Source organism: Nansenia antarctica (genome assembly GCF_963989245.1).
Source record: "Nansenia antarctica genome assembly, chromosome: 3".
In the NCBI taxonomy this organism is placed as follows: Eukaryota; Metazoa; Chordata; class Actinopteri; order Argentiniformes; family Microstomatidae; genus Nansenia; species Nansenia antarctica.
The window spans coordinates 34,706,111-34,724,347 of NC_137688.1; the positions used below are offsets into that span (position 1 = coordinate 34,706,111).

Below are 18,237 nucleotides of genomic sequence, written 5' to 3' on the forward strand. Positions count from 1 at the left end.
GTAAATCTGAAGAAAAAAAACAATACGGAAAATACACGAAAACACATCCACAACATTTACAAACGAACCCCCCCTCGAAATATGTCATTACTTGTAAATGACAGAATGTTTTTTTTCTTTTTGGGGGGGCGGTGTTTGAACTTTGAATCAGAGAGTTACGTGGTGTACCTCTGACCTCTGACGTCCGACCCCCTCCTCCTCCTCCTGCTGCACATGGTCCTGTTGACGTCCTGAAGCAGCATGGAGCAGCTAACGTTACAGACCAGCGACAGCAGCCCGAGCAAAGCCAAAGAAAAGACTGCAAAGAAGAGAACCGCCGAGGAGGACGATGAGCAGGTATGACGGCGTCTCTGGCTTCAGAAACAGCAGAATAAATCCATCAATCTGTAGCTTCGTCTCACCGCACACTGGTTGCTAACCGGCTAGCAAGTTAGCTAGCTATGACGTGCGTCCAGCCGTAGTTATCCGTGAAACCAACGAGTAAGCCAGCTGTTGAAACTGAATGATTATATAGCTATAGTCTTAGCCGTGGCTAGTAGTATTGTTCTCTTTTCATTTGGGGTGTTCTAGAGATAACGCTAGTCACAGAGACACACGTGTTTCCTCATGTGTGCTCTCGCCACTTCTTGGTCGCTTGCATATGTGTGTCATATCAGCGGGCAGAGAGCTGCTATCACATTGATCACATCCTCAAATGTTTAGCTACATCTCTATTTTCTCTCTCTCTCTCTCTTTTCCAGCTTCCAATATTTGACAAAGATGTCCCCCTCCAGAGGGACAGTGAGGAGGAGGTAGAGGACCTCTCAGACAGCGAGGAGAGCATCTTCTCAGGACTCGAGGATTCTGGGAGTGACAGTGACGATGAGGAGGAGTCGTCAGATGAAGAGGAGAGAGCCTCTGAGCAGCCAGACACAGACATACCTCAGGTGAGTGTTGGTTTCCCCTAACCCCGCTACACACACACACACACACACACACACACACACACCTTAGGTGAGTGTTGGTTTCCCCTAACCCCGCTACACACACACATACCTCAGGTGAGTGTTGGTTGCCCCTAACCCCGCTACACACACACACACACACACACACACACCTTAGGTGAGTGTTGGTTTCCCCTAACCCCGCTACACACACACACACACACACACACACACACACACACACACACACACACACACACACACACACACACACACACACACACACACACACATACCTCAGGTGAGTGTTGGATACCCCATAACCTGCTACACACACAGACACGTGTGTGTGTGTGTGTGTGTGTGTGTGTGTGTGTGTGTGTGTGCGTGCTAACGTCTACTACTGTCTGTTTGTTGCAGGATGAAACATCTGCATTAAAGAAGGGGAAGAAGAAAGTGAGGACTGTTAAAGTGTCGACTGGCGGAGGAGAGGATGGAGGGATGAAGGGCGCAGGAGAGGAGGCAGGGATGAATGGCGCAGGAGAGGAGGGAGGGACCATGGCCCTGCAGGAGGATGAGTACGAGCACGACACGTCAGATGAGGAGGTAAGAACTCTGGGCTCTGCTGCTCCTGTCTGGAGGGTGGGACAGACCTCTCTGGGCTCTGCTGCTCCTGTCTGGAGGGTGGGACAGACCTCTCTGGGCTCTGCTGCTCCTGTCTGGAGGGTGGGACAGACCTCTCTGGGCTCTGACTGCTGCTCCTGTCTGGAGGGTGATTGACATGTCTGTGCATCAGATATTATGTTTCCCTGTCGACGATAATTTTCCCAGCTGATCTAAATACATTCACCTCGTCTGCAGTTTTGTCACAGACAGTTGGTATTGACTCCTCTGTCACAGACAGTTGGTATTGACTCCTCTGTCACAGACAGTTGGTATCGACTGTATCCTCTTTCAGGAAAACCCGTGGGCGGAGATACTCAGATGGGGGGGTATACTTCTAATGAGACCCCCACTTTACGTAGAATGGGGCAGTAAATCTGAGTGGCTTGTTGTTTGAAATAGGCAACCCACAAAACACTGACTGGGTTGTGTTATTTCAGTTTGTGTGTTAGTAGGCCCACCATAGACCAGATGTATGTGCACATATATGCCCCCCCCCCCCTCAACTTTTCTGACATGGGAAACATAATAGTTTATATTGCCAAACCATGTATGAAGATATAAATCCATTTATCCAAGATGGCGGCGCGCTACTCAGTCGCGCGGCTCGGAGTGGCTTCTACACTGGTGTTTCTTTGTGTTTTTATGTACATTTGTATGTACACTTTTATTTTAGTACTTATAGGGAACAGTTGTGTAAATAGTACCTACAGCAGGCTCGACTTATTAGAAGTCGGCACGCAAAACGACAAGACAGTTACAGCGGAGTTTCTGAAGCAACACAGGATATATAACGAGATCGCCCGTGTACCGGGAGAACCTTGGTACTCAGTCCCCTCCCTGAGGCGGAAGCGACGGAGGCGAGATCGTAAACAACGCCGAGGCCGCCGGGGAGGCCTGCTAGCAAGGCTAAGGAGAAACCCAAACAAACCAGCTTTACCAAGCATTTTCCTCTCTAACGTCAGATCCCTGACGAACAAGATGGATGAACTGAGACGACAGGTGGCCAAAAACAGCATCGTAGGGGATAGCTGTGTGATTATTCTGACCGAAACCTGGCTAAATGACAACATTGTGGACGCTACCGTTAGCTTAGAGGGCCGCACGCTACATCGCGCCGACCGAATGGAGCGTAGCGGGAAGTCAAGAGGAGGTGGGATCATAATATCGACGAAGGATAGCTGGTGCTTAAACACGAAAACTGTAAGTAGCCACTGCTCCCCAGACCTAGAATACTTGACTGTTAAATGCCGACCCACATACCTGCCTAGGGAGTTTAACGCGGTGCTAATTACATGTGTGTATATAGCGCCTAGCTCAGGCAGCAAAGTAGCATTGGCGCGACTATATGACGTCATTAGTAGCCAACAAAGTACTGATCCACAGGCTATTCACATCATAGCGGGGGACTTAATCATGTCGACCTGAAGGCAGTACTACCCAAGTTCTACCAGCATGTAAAATGTGCAACGAGAGGAGAAAAAACACTGGATAAGGTATACACCAACATCAAACGTGCTTACAAGGCTAGTCCGCTAGCTCATCTAGGCATGTCTGACCATGTGTCAATCCTCCTGATTCCTGCATACACTACAATGGGGAAAAGTGCTCCCACCACCACTAAGACTGTCAGAACCTGGCCAGAAGGGTCCGCTCCACTGCAGATCTGCCTAAATGACACCCTATGGCAGGAATATGAGCATGAGGACCTGGAACAGTACACGTCGTCGGTTCTGAACCACATAGTGAACTGCACCAACTCAGTCACCGTGGACAAACGGGTCCGGGTCTACCCCAACACGAAGCCATGGATGACTGGGAAGGTCCAAAAACTGATAAATGAGAGGGACAACGCCTTCTTCGCAGGGAAGCGCACACCGCTGTACAGCTCCACCAGGGCCAACCTAAAGCGCGGCATCAAAGCGGCCAAGGCAGAGCACAGAGAGAAGATTGAGGAATGCCTCCTGAGCAACGACTCCAGGCGGATGTGGCAGGGGGTTCAGCAGATGACAAACTTCAGAGCCAACAGGCTCACAGCCGCAGAGGACGACCCCCTGCTGGCGGGAAAGCTGAACACCTTCTACGCCCGGTTCGACGAGGGGCGAACGGAGGTAACCACAACACAAACACCACTCTCCAGCTCTCAGCAGCCTCACCCTCACAGAGCAGTGAGGCATGAGGACGCGTACTGAAGGCGGTGGACCCCAGGAAAGCCTCGGGGCCGGATGGCGTCCTGGGACGGGTGCTGAGAGACTGCGCCGACCAGCTGGCCGGGGTTTTCACCAACATCTTTAACCAGTCCCTGTCCCAGGCCACCGTCCCACCCTGCCTGAAAACCTCAACTATCATCCCAGTCCCGAAGAAAAGCACGGTGAGCTGCCTAAACGACTACCGCCCGGTGGCACTCACACCAATCATCATGAAGTGCTTCGAGAAACTAGTCCGGGCCCACATACTCACACGCCTCCCGCCCAACCTGGATCCATACCAGTTCGCCTTCAGAGCCCACAGGTCCACAGAGGACGCCATAGCGACGACTCTCCACGCCACTCTATCCCACCTGGAGAGGGGAAACAGCTACGCGAGACTGCTCTTTGTGGACTTCAGCGCCGCCTTCAACACCATCCTTCCAGACAGGCTAGTGACCAAACTACTAGACCTGGGTCTATCACACTCTATATGTGCGTGGATCAAGGACTTCCTGACCGACCGCCCCCAGAGGGTGCGGGTGGGCCCCCACACCTCCACAGCCCTCAGCCTCAGCACTGGGTCACCCCAGGGCTGCGTGCTAAGCCCCATCCTCTACAACCTCTACACCCACGACTTCACCCCCGTCCACCCCAGCAACTACATCGTAAAGTTTGCAGACGACACCACCGTGGTGGGATGTATCTCGGAGGGGGACGAGGCGGCGTACAGGGATGAGGTAGAGCAACTGAGCAAGCTGTGCAAGGTTAACAACCTGCTGCTAAACAAGTCAAAGACCCAGGAATTCATCGTAGACTTCAGGAGGAAAAAGTCCGAGATCCAGCCCCTGCTCATCGACGGAGAGAGCGTGGAGAGAGTCTCAACCCTCCGATTCCTGGGACACAACATGCGGGATGACCTGGCCTGGAAGGACAACACAAAAGGCACCATCAAGAGGGCACAACAGCGGCTATACACCCTGAGATGCCTCAGGAAAGAACACAACAAGCAGGAGATACTGGTGGCCTTCTACCACGGCGCAGTGGAGAGCATCCTCACCTTCGGCATCTCCAACTGGTTCCACAGCTGCACAACAGCGGAGAGAAACGCGCTACAGAGAGTCGTGAGAACAGCACAGAAGATCACCGGCGCCCCCCTCCCCTCTCTGGAGGAGCTGTACAACACACGCTGTCTCAGGAGGGCCTCCAAGATCTCCAGGGACCCGACCCACCCTGGGCACGTACACTTTGTCAAGCTGCCCTCGAACAGGAGGTACAGGACCCCGGCCGCTAAGACAAACAGACTGAAGGACTGCTTCCCAGGACAGTCCGGACGGATTGTATGGCAGCTAGTGCTGAGGCACAAACATGTACATTTTCAAGCCTGCAAACTGTGACACTTTAAAATAATGTGAAAAAATACTCTTTGTGCAATATGACAACCCTAGTTGACTATCTGTGCAGTATAGTACAGTGGATTGTGTACATAGCCTTTATTGATGTAAACCAGCTCCTTACCTTCTTGTGATTTTATGCATTTATGCTTTTTCTATTTAAAAAAAAAAAAAATCCTTTCTTAACACCAGGGGAGCCACCCCTCCTAAATTTCGTTGTTTGGTACCTGTACTGTAGCAATGACAAATAAAGTCCATTCCATTCCATAAAAAATAAAAAAATAAATAAAATACGAATGTAAAATTACATACAATTAAAGCTATTCTAGAATAAAGTAATGTATAAACAGAGCTGTGTATATATGCAGTATACAGGTAAATAAGCTAGGTCTGTGGCGGTCTCTCTCGATAGCGAGGTTGTGCTCTCTTTCTTGCGCTCTTTCTTGATCTCTCTCTCTCTCTCTGGTTTTACCATCTGGCTTGTTGATGAATGTGGACTAGGAGGAGAGAAGTAGAGAGTGTGCTGCTACGTGCCTCTAGAGGGCGCAGTCTGACCATAGTTACTCCCCCCCTCCACAGTAGCAGTAGTCAGATCATCAGTCTGTTTGCGAGTGTCTCATACTGTTTAATTTGTCTGGTTACACATTCATATTATTATTTATTACAAGCACATTCATTATTACACATTAGTTACTAATTATTATTAAACATTGTTAAACAACACATTATATGATAGAATTGCCCTGTGGTCTATAGAGGTAAAACAGAATATAAAGTCATTTCTCCTCTATGGCTTGTAACACACACACACACACACACACACACACACACACACACACACACACACACACACATACATATACACACACAGAGGTCACCCCCTGGATCAGGGTTAGGGGTCAGAGGTCACCCTGTAGATCAGCGGTCAAGGCGTCCAACCTGTCCTTTAATTGTCATTGTTCTGTCACATGTTTGGCCCCCAGATAGTTGATGTCCTTCTTCTCCTCCATTCCTCCTCCCTCCCTCGTTCTCCAGGTATTAACTCCTAAGAGTCTTTCTGTCTTTACTCTGAAACAAGACAGCAGAACAGGTTGGTTATGGTTAGAGATGGTTAGAGATGGGTAGGGTTGGTTAGGGGTAGAGATGGGTAGGGTTGGGTAGAGATGGGTGGGGATGGGTAGGGTTGGGTAGAGATGGGTAGGGTTGGGTAGAGATGGTTAGAGATGGGTAGGGTTGGGTAGAGATGGGTACGGTTGGGTAGAGATGGTTAGACATGGGTTGGGTAGAGATGGGTAGGGTTGGGTAGAGATGGTTCGAGATGGGTAGGGTTGGTTAGAGATGGGTAGGGTTGGGTAGAGATGGGTAGGGTTGGGTAGAGATGGGTAGGGTTGGGTAGAGATGGGTAGAGATGGGTAGAGATGGGTAGAGATGGTTAGAGATGGGTAGGGTTGGGTAGTGATGGTTAGAGATGGGTAGTGATGGGTAGGGTTGGGTAGAGATGGGTAGGGTTGGGTAGAGATGGGTAGAGAGGGTTAGAGATGGGTAGGGTTGGGTAGAGATGGTTAGGGTTGGGTAGAGATGGTTAAAGATAGTTAGGGTTGGGTAGAGATGGTTAAAGATGGGTAGGGTTGGGTAGAGATGGTTAGAGATGGGTTGGTTGAATCAGGTTAGGGAGTATGTTTGGTTATGGTTAGAGTTGGTTTGGGTTGAGGCTGTGGGGGAGACTGATGTTTTTCTGCTCTCACCTTACACTGAGTGACCACACCCACACACACACTCCTCCCTGCTCTCTGCTGACGGGTCATACATCAGACACACTTGCCTCACATTGACGATGTCAGACACCTTCTCTCCTTTAGTTCTTTTTCAACACCCACACACACACACCAGACTAATAGGATTTCTGCTCGACTTGAGTTGTTCATATCCTGTATCACACGCTGTAAAGGTCTGTGAGCGCAGCTGAACCCAGATTAAACTCTAACTACTTATGAAGTGTGGGTGTGTGTGTGTGTGTGTAACCTGACCTGTAAGCGACCATTCTTGTGTTTGGGTCATGGAAGGCAGCTCCTCCTCCTCAGCCATTGTGTGTGTGGGTGTTTAAAGGCCAGTTCAGACCAAAGATCCGTGACAAGACCATTTTAGAAGCTTCTAGTTGCTTCTAGCTGTAGCGGTCTGAATTACCCCGGTCACAGCCCGTCACAAGGCGTCTCCAGAGGCCTAGCTTGTCAAGCCGCCACAGGGAGTTCTAGAACGTCCAGCTTCTCTAGAACGTTGCTATTTCTCTTCAGCTAATCAGGAAACAGCACAGACCAGCTGTCACCTGTTTCCAAGAGCGTTGGAGCGTTAACATAAGTCTCTCTCCAGCTGAAGTGTAGTCCCTGTATTTGGTGTTTTTGTATTAAAACAGTTGGCCTCACCAACTCCTCCAGATGACGAAATTTGCTGGGGAAACAGGGCAAGTGTAGTTGGTAAACGGTGGTATATCCCCAGTTTCCTGTTCCTCACACAAATTGGCGTAGGCACCCAGTCTCTGCCGCTGCAGAGGCCAAAGGCGGCTCCAGATCCTCTGCTTCCTAGCTGTTTATTGATGAGTGATACTGCAAACACTGCCAGCAAGTTACTGTCAGCCATTTTTGCGATGTTGTGGAAACGGTCGTCTCTGTCTGTGCGCGTCTCGGATCTTTGGTCTGAACTAGCCATAACACGCAGTGTGTGTGTGTGTGTGTGTGTGTGTGTGTGTGTGTGTGTGTGTGTGCGCGTGTGCGTGCGTGTTAATGTTGAGGTTGTCACATGACCTGCTCTATTCTGACCTGCTCTACTCTGACCTGTCTACTCTGACCCTGCTCTACTCTGACCTGCTCTACTCTGACCTGCTCTACTCTGACCTGTCTACTCTGACCTGCTCTACTCTGACCTGCTCTACTCTGACCTGCTCTACTCTGACCTGCTCTACTCTGACCTGCTCTACTCTGACCTGCTCTACTCTGACCTGCTCTACTCTGACCTGCTCTACTCTGACCTGTCTACTCTGACCCTGCTCTACTCTGACCTGCTCTACTCTGACCCTGTGCTCTAGCTCTGACCCTGTGCTCTAGCTCTGTTCAATGCTGTTTAGGGTTAGTCCTGGGGTGCTGGTTAGTGGTTAGGGTTAGACACACACAAACACACGCACACACACACTCAGTCACAGATCTGACCACAGCGCTAGGGATACACCATGTGTCAACAGATACCAACAAGAGTGTGTGCGTGAGCACGTGAGTGTGTATGTGAGTGTGTGTGCGTGCGTGAGTGTGTGTGTGTGTTACTGACCAGCCTCCTCTGGTGTGCGAGGCAGAAGGTGCAGATCTGTCTGGGCTGTTTGTCACCGTCGTGGTCGCAGTGGTGGTGGTGGTGGTGATGGAAGGGGGCGGGGCCTCCACCGTGGCAGGGCTGTCCGTCCCCGCAGGCCCCGCCCACCAGCAGCACGTTGCCTAGGTGACTGATGTAGCTGCTGGCCAAGCGCAGCGTCTCGATCTTGGACAGTTTCCTGTCGGCCGGGGCGGTGGGGATGAGGGTCCGCAGGGCGGCGAAGGCCGAGTTGACGCTGGTGGTCCGGTCGCGCTCCCGGGCGTTGGCGTGGTTACGCTGGAGCGGCGGGGCCTGGGGGGGGAGGGGGAGGGGCCTGTGGTAGGAGGGGCCGTCGGACCCGGAGCCCTCGCTGCTGTCCCGGTCGTCGTCCTCGGAGAGCGTCGCCACATCGGAGAACAGGAAGCGCCCCCGGGGACGCACCATCGCGAACGACATCCTCTCCTCTGATTGGCTGGCCAGGGTCCTACCCTCTCTCTGATTGGCTGGCCAGAGTCTTACCTTTCCTCTGATTGGCTGGCCAGAGTCCTACCTTTCCTCTGATTGGCTGGCCAGTCCTACCTTTCCTCTGATTGGCTGGCCAGAGTCCTACCTTTCCTCTGATTGGCTGGCCAGAGTCCTACCCTCTCTCTGGTCCTCATGTGTCTCTGAAAGCTCAGTACTCCTCTCTCTCTCTCTCCCTCCTCTCTGTTTCTCTCTCCCTGTCTCTCTCTCCCTCTCTCTCTCTGTCTCTCTCTCTGTCTCCCTCCTCTCTGTCTCTGTCTCTCTCTTTCTCTCTCTCTCCCTCCTCTCTGTCTCTCTCTCCCTGTCTCTCTCTCCCTCTCTCTCTCTGTCTCCCTCCTCTCTGTCTCTGTCTCTCTCTGTCTTTCTCTCTCTCTCTCCCTCCTCTCTATCTCTGTCTCTCTCTCTCTGTCTCTCTGTTTCTCTCTCTCTCTCTGTTTCTCTCTCTCCTCTCTCTCTCCGTCTCTAAGTGTGGTTAGTGTCTGAGTGGTTCAGTATGGTCAGGCTTTATAGCCAGTGGGAGTGTCTACTACCCCGCCATCCCTCCCTCCTTCTCTCCCTCCCTCCCTCCCTCCTTCTCTCTCTCCCTCCTAATCTCCTAGCTGGTAGAGAGTTAACCCTCTCAGCGCCCAAGTGTAGAAGGTTAGGAAGGGGGGGGGGGGGGGGTCTCACTCACTCCCACTCACCCATCCAGAGGAGAGGGGACAAAGGAGAGGGGACAGGAGACAGAGGACAGGAGACAGAGACAGAGACAGGAGACAGAGGACAGGAGACAGAGGACAGGAGACAGAGGACAGGAGACGAGACAGAGGACAGGAGACGAGACAGAGGACAGGAGACAGAGGACAGGAGACAGAGGAGACGAGACAGAGGACAGAGGACAGGAGAGGAGACAGAGACAGAGGACAGGAGACAGAGGACAGGGGACGGAGACAGGGACAGGGGACAAGTCTGTGTGATGTGGAAGGGATCAGGTTCATTATGACATTATTAGAAGTCATGTGTTCCATGAACTCATCAAGATGGACATTTGGACCAGCTAATGACAGACCTGCATCACTCCTCCCCCTCTCTCCCTCCCTCCCTCCCCCCTCCCCATCATCACCTCCCTCCCCCCTCCATCTGACAGACATTACCTCCCTCCAGCTTCCTGGTCCACAGTTTGACATCTAATACCCTCCCACGTCTGTGGAAAACACTTCCTCAAGCCTGCTAACCCCCCCCCCCCCCCCACACACACACACACACACACACACATCCATGTCCTTCCTCCAGCCAGACAGCAGCCCCCGTGCGTGGGTTTGTCTCATGCCGGGCCTGGGTGTTTGATTCTCAGAGATGCTCCTGTCTGGTTCTGCCTGTCTGGTTCTGGCTTTCTGGTTCTGGTTCTGGTTGTCTGGTCCTGGTTGTCTGGTCCTGGTTGTCTGGTTTTAACTGTCTGGTTCTGGCTGTCTGGTTCTGGCTGTCTGGTCCTGGCTGTCTGGTTCTGTCTGGTTGTCTGGTTCTGGCTTTCTGGTTCTGGTTCTGGTTGTCTGGTCCTGGTTGTCTGGTCCTGGTTGTCTGGTTTTAACTGTCTGGTTCTGGCTGTCTGGTCCTGGCTGTCTGGTTCTGTCTGGTTGTCTGGTTCTGGTTGTCTGGTCCTGGCTGTCTGGTCCTGGCTGTCTGGTTCTGTCTGGTTCTGGTTGTCTGGTTCTGGTTGTCTGGTCCTGGCTGTCTGGTCCTGTCTGGTTCTGGCTGTCTGGTTCTGCCTGTCTGGTTCTGGTTGTCTGGTTCTGGTTGTCTGGTCCTGGTTGTCTGGTCCTGGTTGTCTGGTTTTGGCTGTCTGGTTCTGGCTGTCTGGTTCTGGCTGTCTGGTCCTGGCTGTCTGGTTCTGTCTGGTTCTGGTTGTCTGGTTCTGGTTGTCTGGTCCTGGCTGTCTGGTCCTGTCTGGTTCTGGTTGTCTGGTCGTGGCTGTCTGGTTCTGGCTGTCTGGTCCTGGCTGTCTGGTCCTGTCTGGTTCTGGGCCTGTCTGGTTCTGGCTGTCTGGTTCTGGCTGTCTGGTTCTGGTTGTCTGGTCCTGTCTGGTTCTGGTTGTCTGGTCCTGTCTGGTTCTGGCTGTCTGGTCTTGGCTGTCTGGTTCTGGTTGTCTGGTTCTGGTTGTCTGGTTCTGGTTGTCTGGTCCTGTCTGGTTCTGACTGTCTGGTTCTGGTTGTCTGGTTCTGGCTGTCTGGTTTTGGTTGTCTGGTCCTGTCTGGTTCTGACTGTCTGGTTCTGGTTGTCTGGTTCTGGCTGTCTGGTTTTGGTTGTCTGGTCCTGTCTGGTTCTGGCTGTCTGGTTCTCAGTAGGGATGCAGCGTTACCGATACCAGTACTCGTACCCGATACCCGATACCATGCTCATGTACTCGTACTCGTACAACTACCCTGCCACCACTTTACGATGTTGTGCCGTTTTCCTACTCTGTGGCAGATTCCTACTCCCCTCGGTCACATTGAAGAAGAAGAAAAAAAAAGAATAACATCCAACCTTTAATTGAAGTAAAACATTTTTAGGAAAAAAAAAATCTGTCATCAAGAAATTATTTCTAACAAAACCACATGTGCCTACTCCCCCTAGAGGTCTTATTCATACATGAACATGGGAAAGATAGGAGAACACACAAATCAGATGAGGGGGAAAAGAGTGTGTTGAGCTCCGTCAGGGAATGGCTATAAAAAAAATAGCTACTCACCTGAAAATGCCCATATCTAATGTTAGGGCAATACTTCAAAAGTTCAAAGCAACTGGAACTGTTACAGACTTGCCTGGAAGAGGACCCAAGTTGGTTTTCCCCCACGCACAGTGAGGAGGATGGTAAGAGAGGCAGAAAATCCCCAAGGATCACTGTTGGTGAATTACAGAGGAGAGAGAGTAGCATCTTGGGGTCACCAAAGCCCCAAAACTACCATTAGACGCCACATACATGCCAACAAATTATTTGGAAGGCATGCCAGAAGAAAAAAAGCCTTTCCTGGAGTATGCTAAACACTACTGGAACTTTGACTGGAACCGCATTATATGGCCAGCTGAAACAAAGATTTAGCCTTTTGCCAACAAACACTCAAGGTGGGTTTGGTGTAAAAAGAAGGATGGCTAAAATGAACCTGATCCCCACTGTTAAGTATGGTGAAGGTTCTGTGATGTTGTGATGCTGTTCATCCTCCAAAGGCCTTGGGAACCTTGTTAGGGTACATGTTAGGGTACATGGCATCATGATGGCAATTTTAAATCTGAGTCTGGCGGACTCTGCCAGCAGGGTACCCGCGGTGTCTTGAAAAGTATTAAAAGTTGATAAATCAATTTTGGGAAAATCAAGACCCTTAATAAGTATGAAAAAGTCTTATCACGATTTTATGAGGTCTTGAATTTTGTTGGTATTTTTCTGAATTAGACCCTGTCCAAAGAGTTTGACTCCTAAACATTTTTAGTAAAAGTTCGTGAATTTATTATTTTTATTAAAAAACAAAGATGAACTGGAAATTCTGTTGTAAAACTGTTAAGTTAAAGGTGTCACTGATGTAAACGGTTACAGCTTGAAGTGGCGGTGAGGTCTGGAAAAATATTGACAAGGTCTTTAAAAAGTATTCGAAAGGTATTGAAATTAACCTCAAGATTCCTGCATATACCCTGTTCACACCTAGCTCGTTGATCCGAATCAGGGAGCGTTTCCCCCCTGATTTTGATTCCTTTGGGCATAATGTGAACACAGCAATCACACTCTGCTCCGGATGTCTGGTCCTGTCTGGTTCTGGTTGTCTGGGCCTGTCTGGTTCTGGTTGTCTGGTCCTGTCTGGTTCTGGCTGTCTGGTTGTCTGGTCCTGGCTGTCTGGTCCTGGCTGTCTGGTCCTGGTTGTCTGGTTCTGGCTGTCTGGTTCTGGTTGGCTGGTTCTGGTTGGCTGGTCCTGTCTGGTTCTGGTTCTGGCTGTCTGGTTGTCTGGTTCTGGTTGTCTGGTTCTGGTTGGCTGGTCCTGTCTGGTTCTGGTTCTGGCTGTCTGGTTCTGGCTGGTTCTGGTTGTCTGGTCCTGGCTGTCTGGTTCTGGCTGTCTGGTTTTGGTTGTCTGGTTCTGGTTGTCTGGTCCTGGCTGGTTCTGGCTGTCTGGTTCTGGTTGTCTGGTCCTGGCTGGTTCTGGCTGTCTGGTCCTGGCTGTCTGGTTCTGGTTGTCTGGTTCTGGTTGTCTGGTCCTGGCTGTCTGGTTCTGGCTGTCTGGTTTTGGTTGTCTGGTTTTGGTTGTCTGGTCCTGTCTGGTTGTCTGGTCCTGGCTGGTTCTGGCTGTCTGGTTCTGGTTGTCTGGTCCTGGCTGGTTCTGGCTGTCTGGTTCTGGCTGTCTGGTTCTGGCTGTCTGGTTCTCAGAGCACACTCTGCTCCGGAACAAACCACCCGGACTGAGTCCGCCTAGAGAGGGTGAGTTAGCAGTGAGAAGAACGCAACACGCAACACACAAACCGAAAACAACTCAATTGCTGTAACCTGTCGCATTTGTGTCCCAAACCTTGAGCTTGTGGTCGACCACAGCTTGTAATATGATGGAACAATGGCCTCTATTAAAGTAATCTGCTGGTGTGTCAGGTCTGATGTTGATATGGGTTCCATCAATAACACATAACTACTTTCGGGAAGTCTCCCATTTGTCGCGATAGCCTTGTGCTATTAATCAAAACTCAGCTTCATTATTACATGTATGGCTGTGACAGCTCGCTAAGTAATAATGCAGCAAAACTGTTAGCAAGCGTGTGGTCTTGAGGGCGTATTCAGAACCAGAGCAGACCTAAAGATCGAGAGGGAGGGGGGCGAGGCACACCACTACTGACATGTTCCATATAGGCCCCTCCCCCTAACAGCTTGATTGACAGCTCATAAAGACTAGTGTTTTGGCTGTAGAATTGAAATAAGGTTGGTTGTGTGTGTGTGTGTGTGTGTGTGTGTGTGTGTGTGTGTGTGTGTGTGTGTGCGCGAGTGTGTGTGTCCTGGCTGGGACTGTGAGAAGCAGTGTGATAATTGATCTGGTAGAGCTGCCTTCTAGAATCACTCCCAGCTGCAGACTCACTCACTACTGCTGAGAGCTTTCAGCTGGCGTGTGTGTGTGTGTGTGTGTGTGTGTGTGTGTGTGTGTGTGTGTGTGTGTGTGTACTAGTAAGTAGGGCTGGGTATCGCCACTGATTTCCCAAAACGATTCGATTCCGATTCACAGCTCCAGATTCGATTCGATTCACGATTCGATTCGATTCGATTCGATTCCGATTCGATCTAGTTACAATATACATTTTTTGCTTGAATATGAAAGAGATTCTCCGAACTAATGCTATAAATGGTTCAAGGAACCCTATAACATGTAGCATTGTTAAACATATCAATGAATTGACTCCAAAGCAGTTACATGAATGTACTTTTTATTTACATATGACTTTGCTTTTGTCCAGCTCATCTCTATCGTCACATTTTTTAAATCCAAAATGCACCCAGACATCTGACTTTAAGCCTGGTGGTGACTTGAGTGTCCCTGCCATCGCCATGTTTTTAGATTTTAGTGTTGAGACCTCACGTTGCGTGAGATATGATAAATTATTGTAGCGCGAGATCTGGCCACGAGATCTCGTTGCGGGTTGAAGCTGCAAGCAAAAAAAAAAAAAAAAAAAAATCGATCTCGGGATTTATGAATCGATAAATCGCTCATTTAATGAAGATCGATTCAGAATCGGGAAATCGATTTTTTGAACCCAGCCCTACTAGTAAGGTGAGTGTAACAATGTACAATCCAACAGCCGCTGTGAGCTTAACGGTTAAAGCAGAGCGTGTCTTGAATGTGATGGTGTTTGTGTTCATGTTGGTTTCACCCTTCAGACATGACAACACCTTCATACAGCGTTATACTCAACCCTGACCCTGTGTCACGGTCCTGGGACAGATGATCGAATGTCCAAATCAAGTCTGCGACTCACTCACTCTCTCGTGCCCCGCGGTGGTGTAGCGGTCTAAGCACTGGCCACTAGTGCAAGCTGCCCACCGGGGACTGGGATCGAATCCCAGCTCGCCAGATCCGGATATGGCCGGGGCACACACGGGGAGCGGCATATTGGGCGGCCGCTCCCGAGGGCGGTATAGGAGTATTTCCGGACAAGGATCCGTCGCGCAACACCGCCCCCTGGGTGCCGGAATAACGGTGCTGGGCTCGAGGAGCCAGTCAGCTAGTCTGCCTGGCGGCCTCCTCTGGGGCTGCCGGCCACGGGGTCGTGCGGCGGATCCTACGCAATAGGCAGGGGATAATTGGATGCTAGGTTGGGTTCAATTGGCTACCAAATTGGGTGAAAAAGGGGATAACATCTGGAAAAAAATAATAATAAAAAAAATAAAATAAATAAAAAATAAGTCTGCGACTCACCAGACGCTGTTAAGACCCCCCCCCCCCCCCCTCTGGAGGTCTTCTCAGGAGGTCTTATCTGGGGTTAGGGTTCTCTGGAGGTCCTCTTAAATATCAGTTGGTCAATAACCATGTTACTAGAGAGGGTTAACCCTTCAATAACCATGTTACTAGAGAGGGTTAACCCTTCAATAACCATGTTACTAGAGAGGGTTAACCCTTCAATAACCATGTTACTAGAGAGGGTTAACCCTTCAATAACCATGTTACGAGAGAGGGTTAACCCTTCAATAACCATGTTACGAGAGAGGGGTTAACCCTTCAATAACCATGTTACTAGCAGGGGTGCAAACATGTCACCTTTCTGCTAAATTAGCCGTTTTTATCTCAAAATATGTCATTCATGTGAATTGTGTAGATCTGCAAAAAAAATATTTTGGGTGTGGGGGTCTAAGTCTCATCCAAGTCACATGATGCGCGAGCTAACTAATCTTCCTGTCTGCTAAACTCCGCTGCTGTTGAAATAACTTTTAGCTTCAGGGAGCTAGGTACAATTCCAGACAGCATAGAGAACACAGTCACGGTAAACTGTTTTAGAAGTAATTCTGCAGGTGTTGAGGTCAGGGCTGCCGCTACTTACACGCGCATCATTGTTAGACCACCGACCGTTAGTGCTAGCGATATCTCTATATTTTTTTTTTAAGTAATTTTTTCTGAGTGGGGCAGTCCCACTCATATTTTTCCTTTTAATGACAGACACAGTAGAGATTATGACAGGGAGGATGGGTGAGAGAGAAGGGATGACATACAGGATATGTCCGTGGCTGGAATCGAACCGGGATCCCTGCGGTACATGGTCAGCGGCTAATCCACTACGCCACCTAAGCGCCCCAGCGATATCTATTTAACACCATTAGTGCTAGCGCTATTCCCCCCCCCTAAGGTTAGCCACAAAAAAAATTTGTCACCTTTTTGGGCCATCACCAGTTTGCACCCCTGTACTAGAGAGGGTTAACCCTTCAATAACCATGTTACGAGAGAGGGTTAGGGTTAGAGAGCGTCTTCAATAACCACATGTTTCCCCAACAGAAATTACAAGTGTGACTATGATGCATTAGTAATCCCTCCTCTCTCCCTCCCCCTCCCTCCCTCCCTCCCTCCCCCCCCCCCCCCTCCCAGGACATCAGGAACACGGTGGGGAACATCCCTATGGAGTGGTATCAGGACTACCCTCACATTGGCTACAACCTCGACGGAAAGAAGATCCTCAAGCCAATCAGGAACAAGGACGAACTGGACGAATTCCTGGACAAGATGGACAACCCCGACTACTGGTGAGGGAGTGCGTGTGTGTGTGTGTGTGTGTGTATGTGTATGTGTATGTGTATGTGTATGTGTATGTGTATGTGTGTGTGTGTGTGTGTGTGTGTGTGTGTGTGTGTGTGTGTGTGTGTGTGTGTGTGTGTGTGTGTGTGTGTGTGTGTGTGTGTGTGTGTGTGTGTGTGTGTGTGTGTGTGTGTGTGTGTGTGTGTGTGTGTGTGTGTGTGTGTGTGTGTGTGTGTGTGTGTGTGTGTGTGTGTGTGTGTGTGTGTGTGTGTGTGTGTGTGTGTGTGTGTGTGTGTGTGTGCAGGGCTTGACGCTTACCTTTTCCCCAGGTAGCACTGTGCTACCATGTTGAACATTTTAGTAGCACACCAAGAATTTCAGTAGCACAATGAAAATGTTGCAATTTTCGTATGACAACAACAAATTATCATAATCATAACATATCAAAATTATCATAACCGGCTCTTGGCCGTAATAAAAATGGACTCACACAATGTAAAGTAAGAATATTAATTTCAGTTGGCCCACGGTTCGGTATGAACCTCGGTTTTTGGGTCACGGTTCACTGTTTTTTTTTTTAAATGCTACTATTTATTTACAAACTGTTACTTTACTTTATTTTGCTTATACTTATGGAACTTTAACATTTAGACACATTCCAGAATATGCCTGGTATATTGTAAAATATAAAAATATACAGTATATAAACAAAAAACACTTTCAAATGTAAAAAAAATACATAAACACTTTCAAATGTGACGTGTTGTGGATTGGAACTACAGATCATAAGCTTTCAAATGATGTGTCATACATTGAAATCCGAAAAAAGATGACGAAGTTAGAGTCATTTGAATGTTGTTAGACGTCAGGCACATATAGGGTTAAACACTGTCATGAAACCGGAAGCACAGCTAGCGGCTAACAAAACACAGCGCTACAAACGTCTAAACTGTATTTTAATAACATAACAACATGCTGATAGAACATCAACATGCTAAAAACACATAACTACACATAATTAGCTGATCACACAGTCCTTGCTTTTGAGCACGTCCTAAAATTAAAGTATATTTACAAGCCATGTATCACTTACCGTTAGCCTCAAACAATAACAATGAACCCATTCCACAAAGTATATAGCCATTTCACGCGAGTGGTTTATGGTTTCACCAGCTGGCGTAAAAAAAAAAGTGCCTCTTAGGCTTGAGGACTAGTATATAATTGGAGAGGAATAAATGAAAGTAAAAATGCACTTTAGCTATGAGAGCTGTATCCCATATAGCCATTATGCGCATTTTAAGCGCATATAGGACACGCGTGAAGCATTTCTGCGACACACGTTTCTGTTCACTGTTTTCATTCCCTCATCGCTTATACACATAAGTTTGACTGCGCATGACAGTAGTTCAGCAGTCTTTTAGTCGCACTGGTGCTATTGAATGTATTTCCAAGTCGCACAGAAATATATTCACTCGCAAATGCGACCAAAACAGTCGCACTGTCGAGCCCTGGTGTGTCT

General features: G+C 49.2%; 2 protein-coding genes across 2 annotated transcripts in view; one reads left to right on the forward strand and one right to left on the reverse strand.

Moving 5' to 3' along the window:
* Positions 1-216: 216 nt before the first annotated feature.
* The window catches only part of bop1 (BOP1 ribosomal biogenesis factor), a 32,215-nt gene continuing 14,194 nt past the window's right edge, over positions 217-18,237 (forward strand). Inside the window, exons 1-4 of the mRNA XM_080525080.1 lie at positions 217-336; positions 741-926; positions 1,344-1,529; positions 16,572-16,726. Of these exons, the coding sequence (XP_080381206.1) occupies positions 241-336; positions 741-926; positions 1,344-1,529; positions 16,572-16,726 (623 nt within the window). The 5' untranslated portion in view covers positions 217-240. The remainder of the gene's footprint in view (positions 337-740; positions 927-1,343; positions 1,530-16,571; positions 16,727-18,237) is intronic.
* On the reverse strand, positions 7,395-8,955 carry scxa (scleraxis bHLH transcription factor a; the record flags this gene model as incomplete). The annotated part of the gene is made up of 2 exons (XM_080526217.1): positions 7,395-7,457; positions 8,482-8,955. 2 exons carry the CDS (start codon positions 8,953-8,955, stop codon positions 7,395-7,397), a joined length of 537 nt encoding a protein of 178 aa, XP_080382343.1.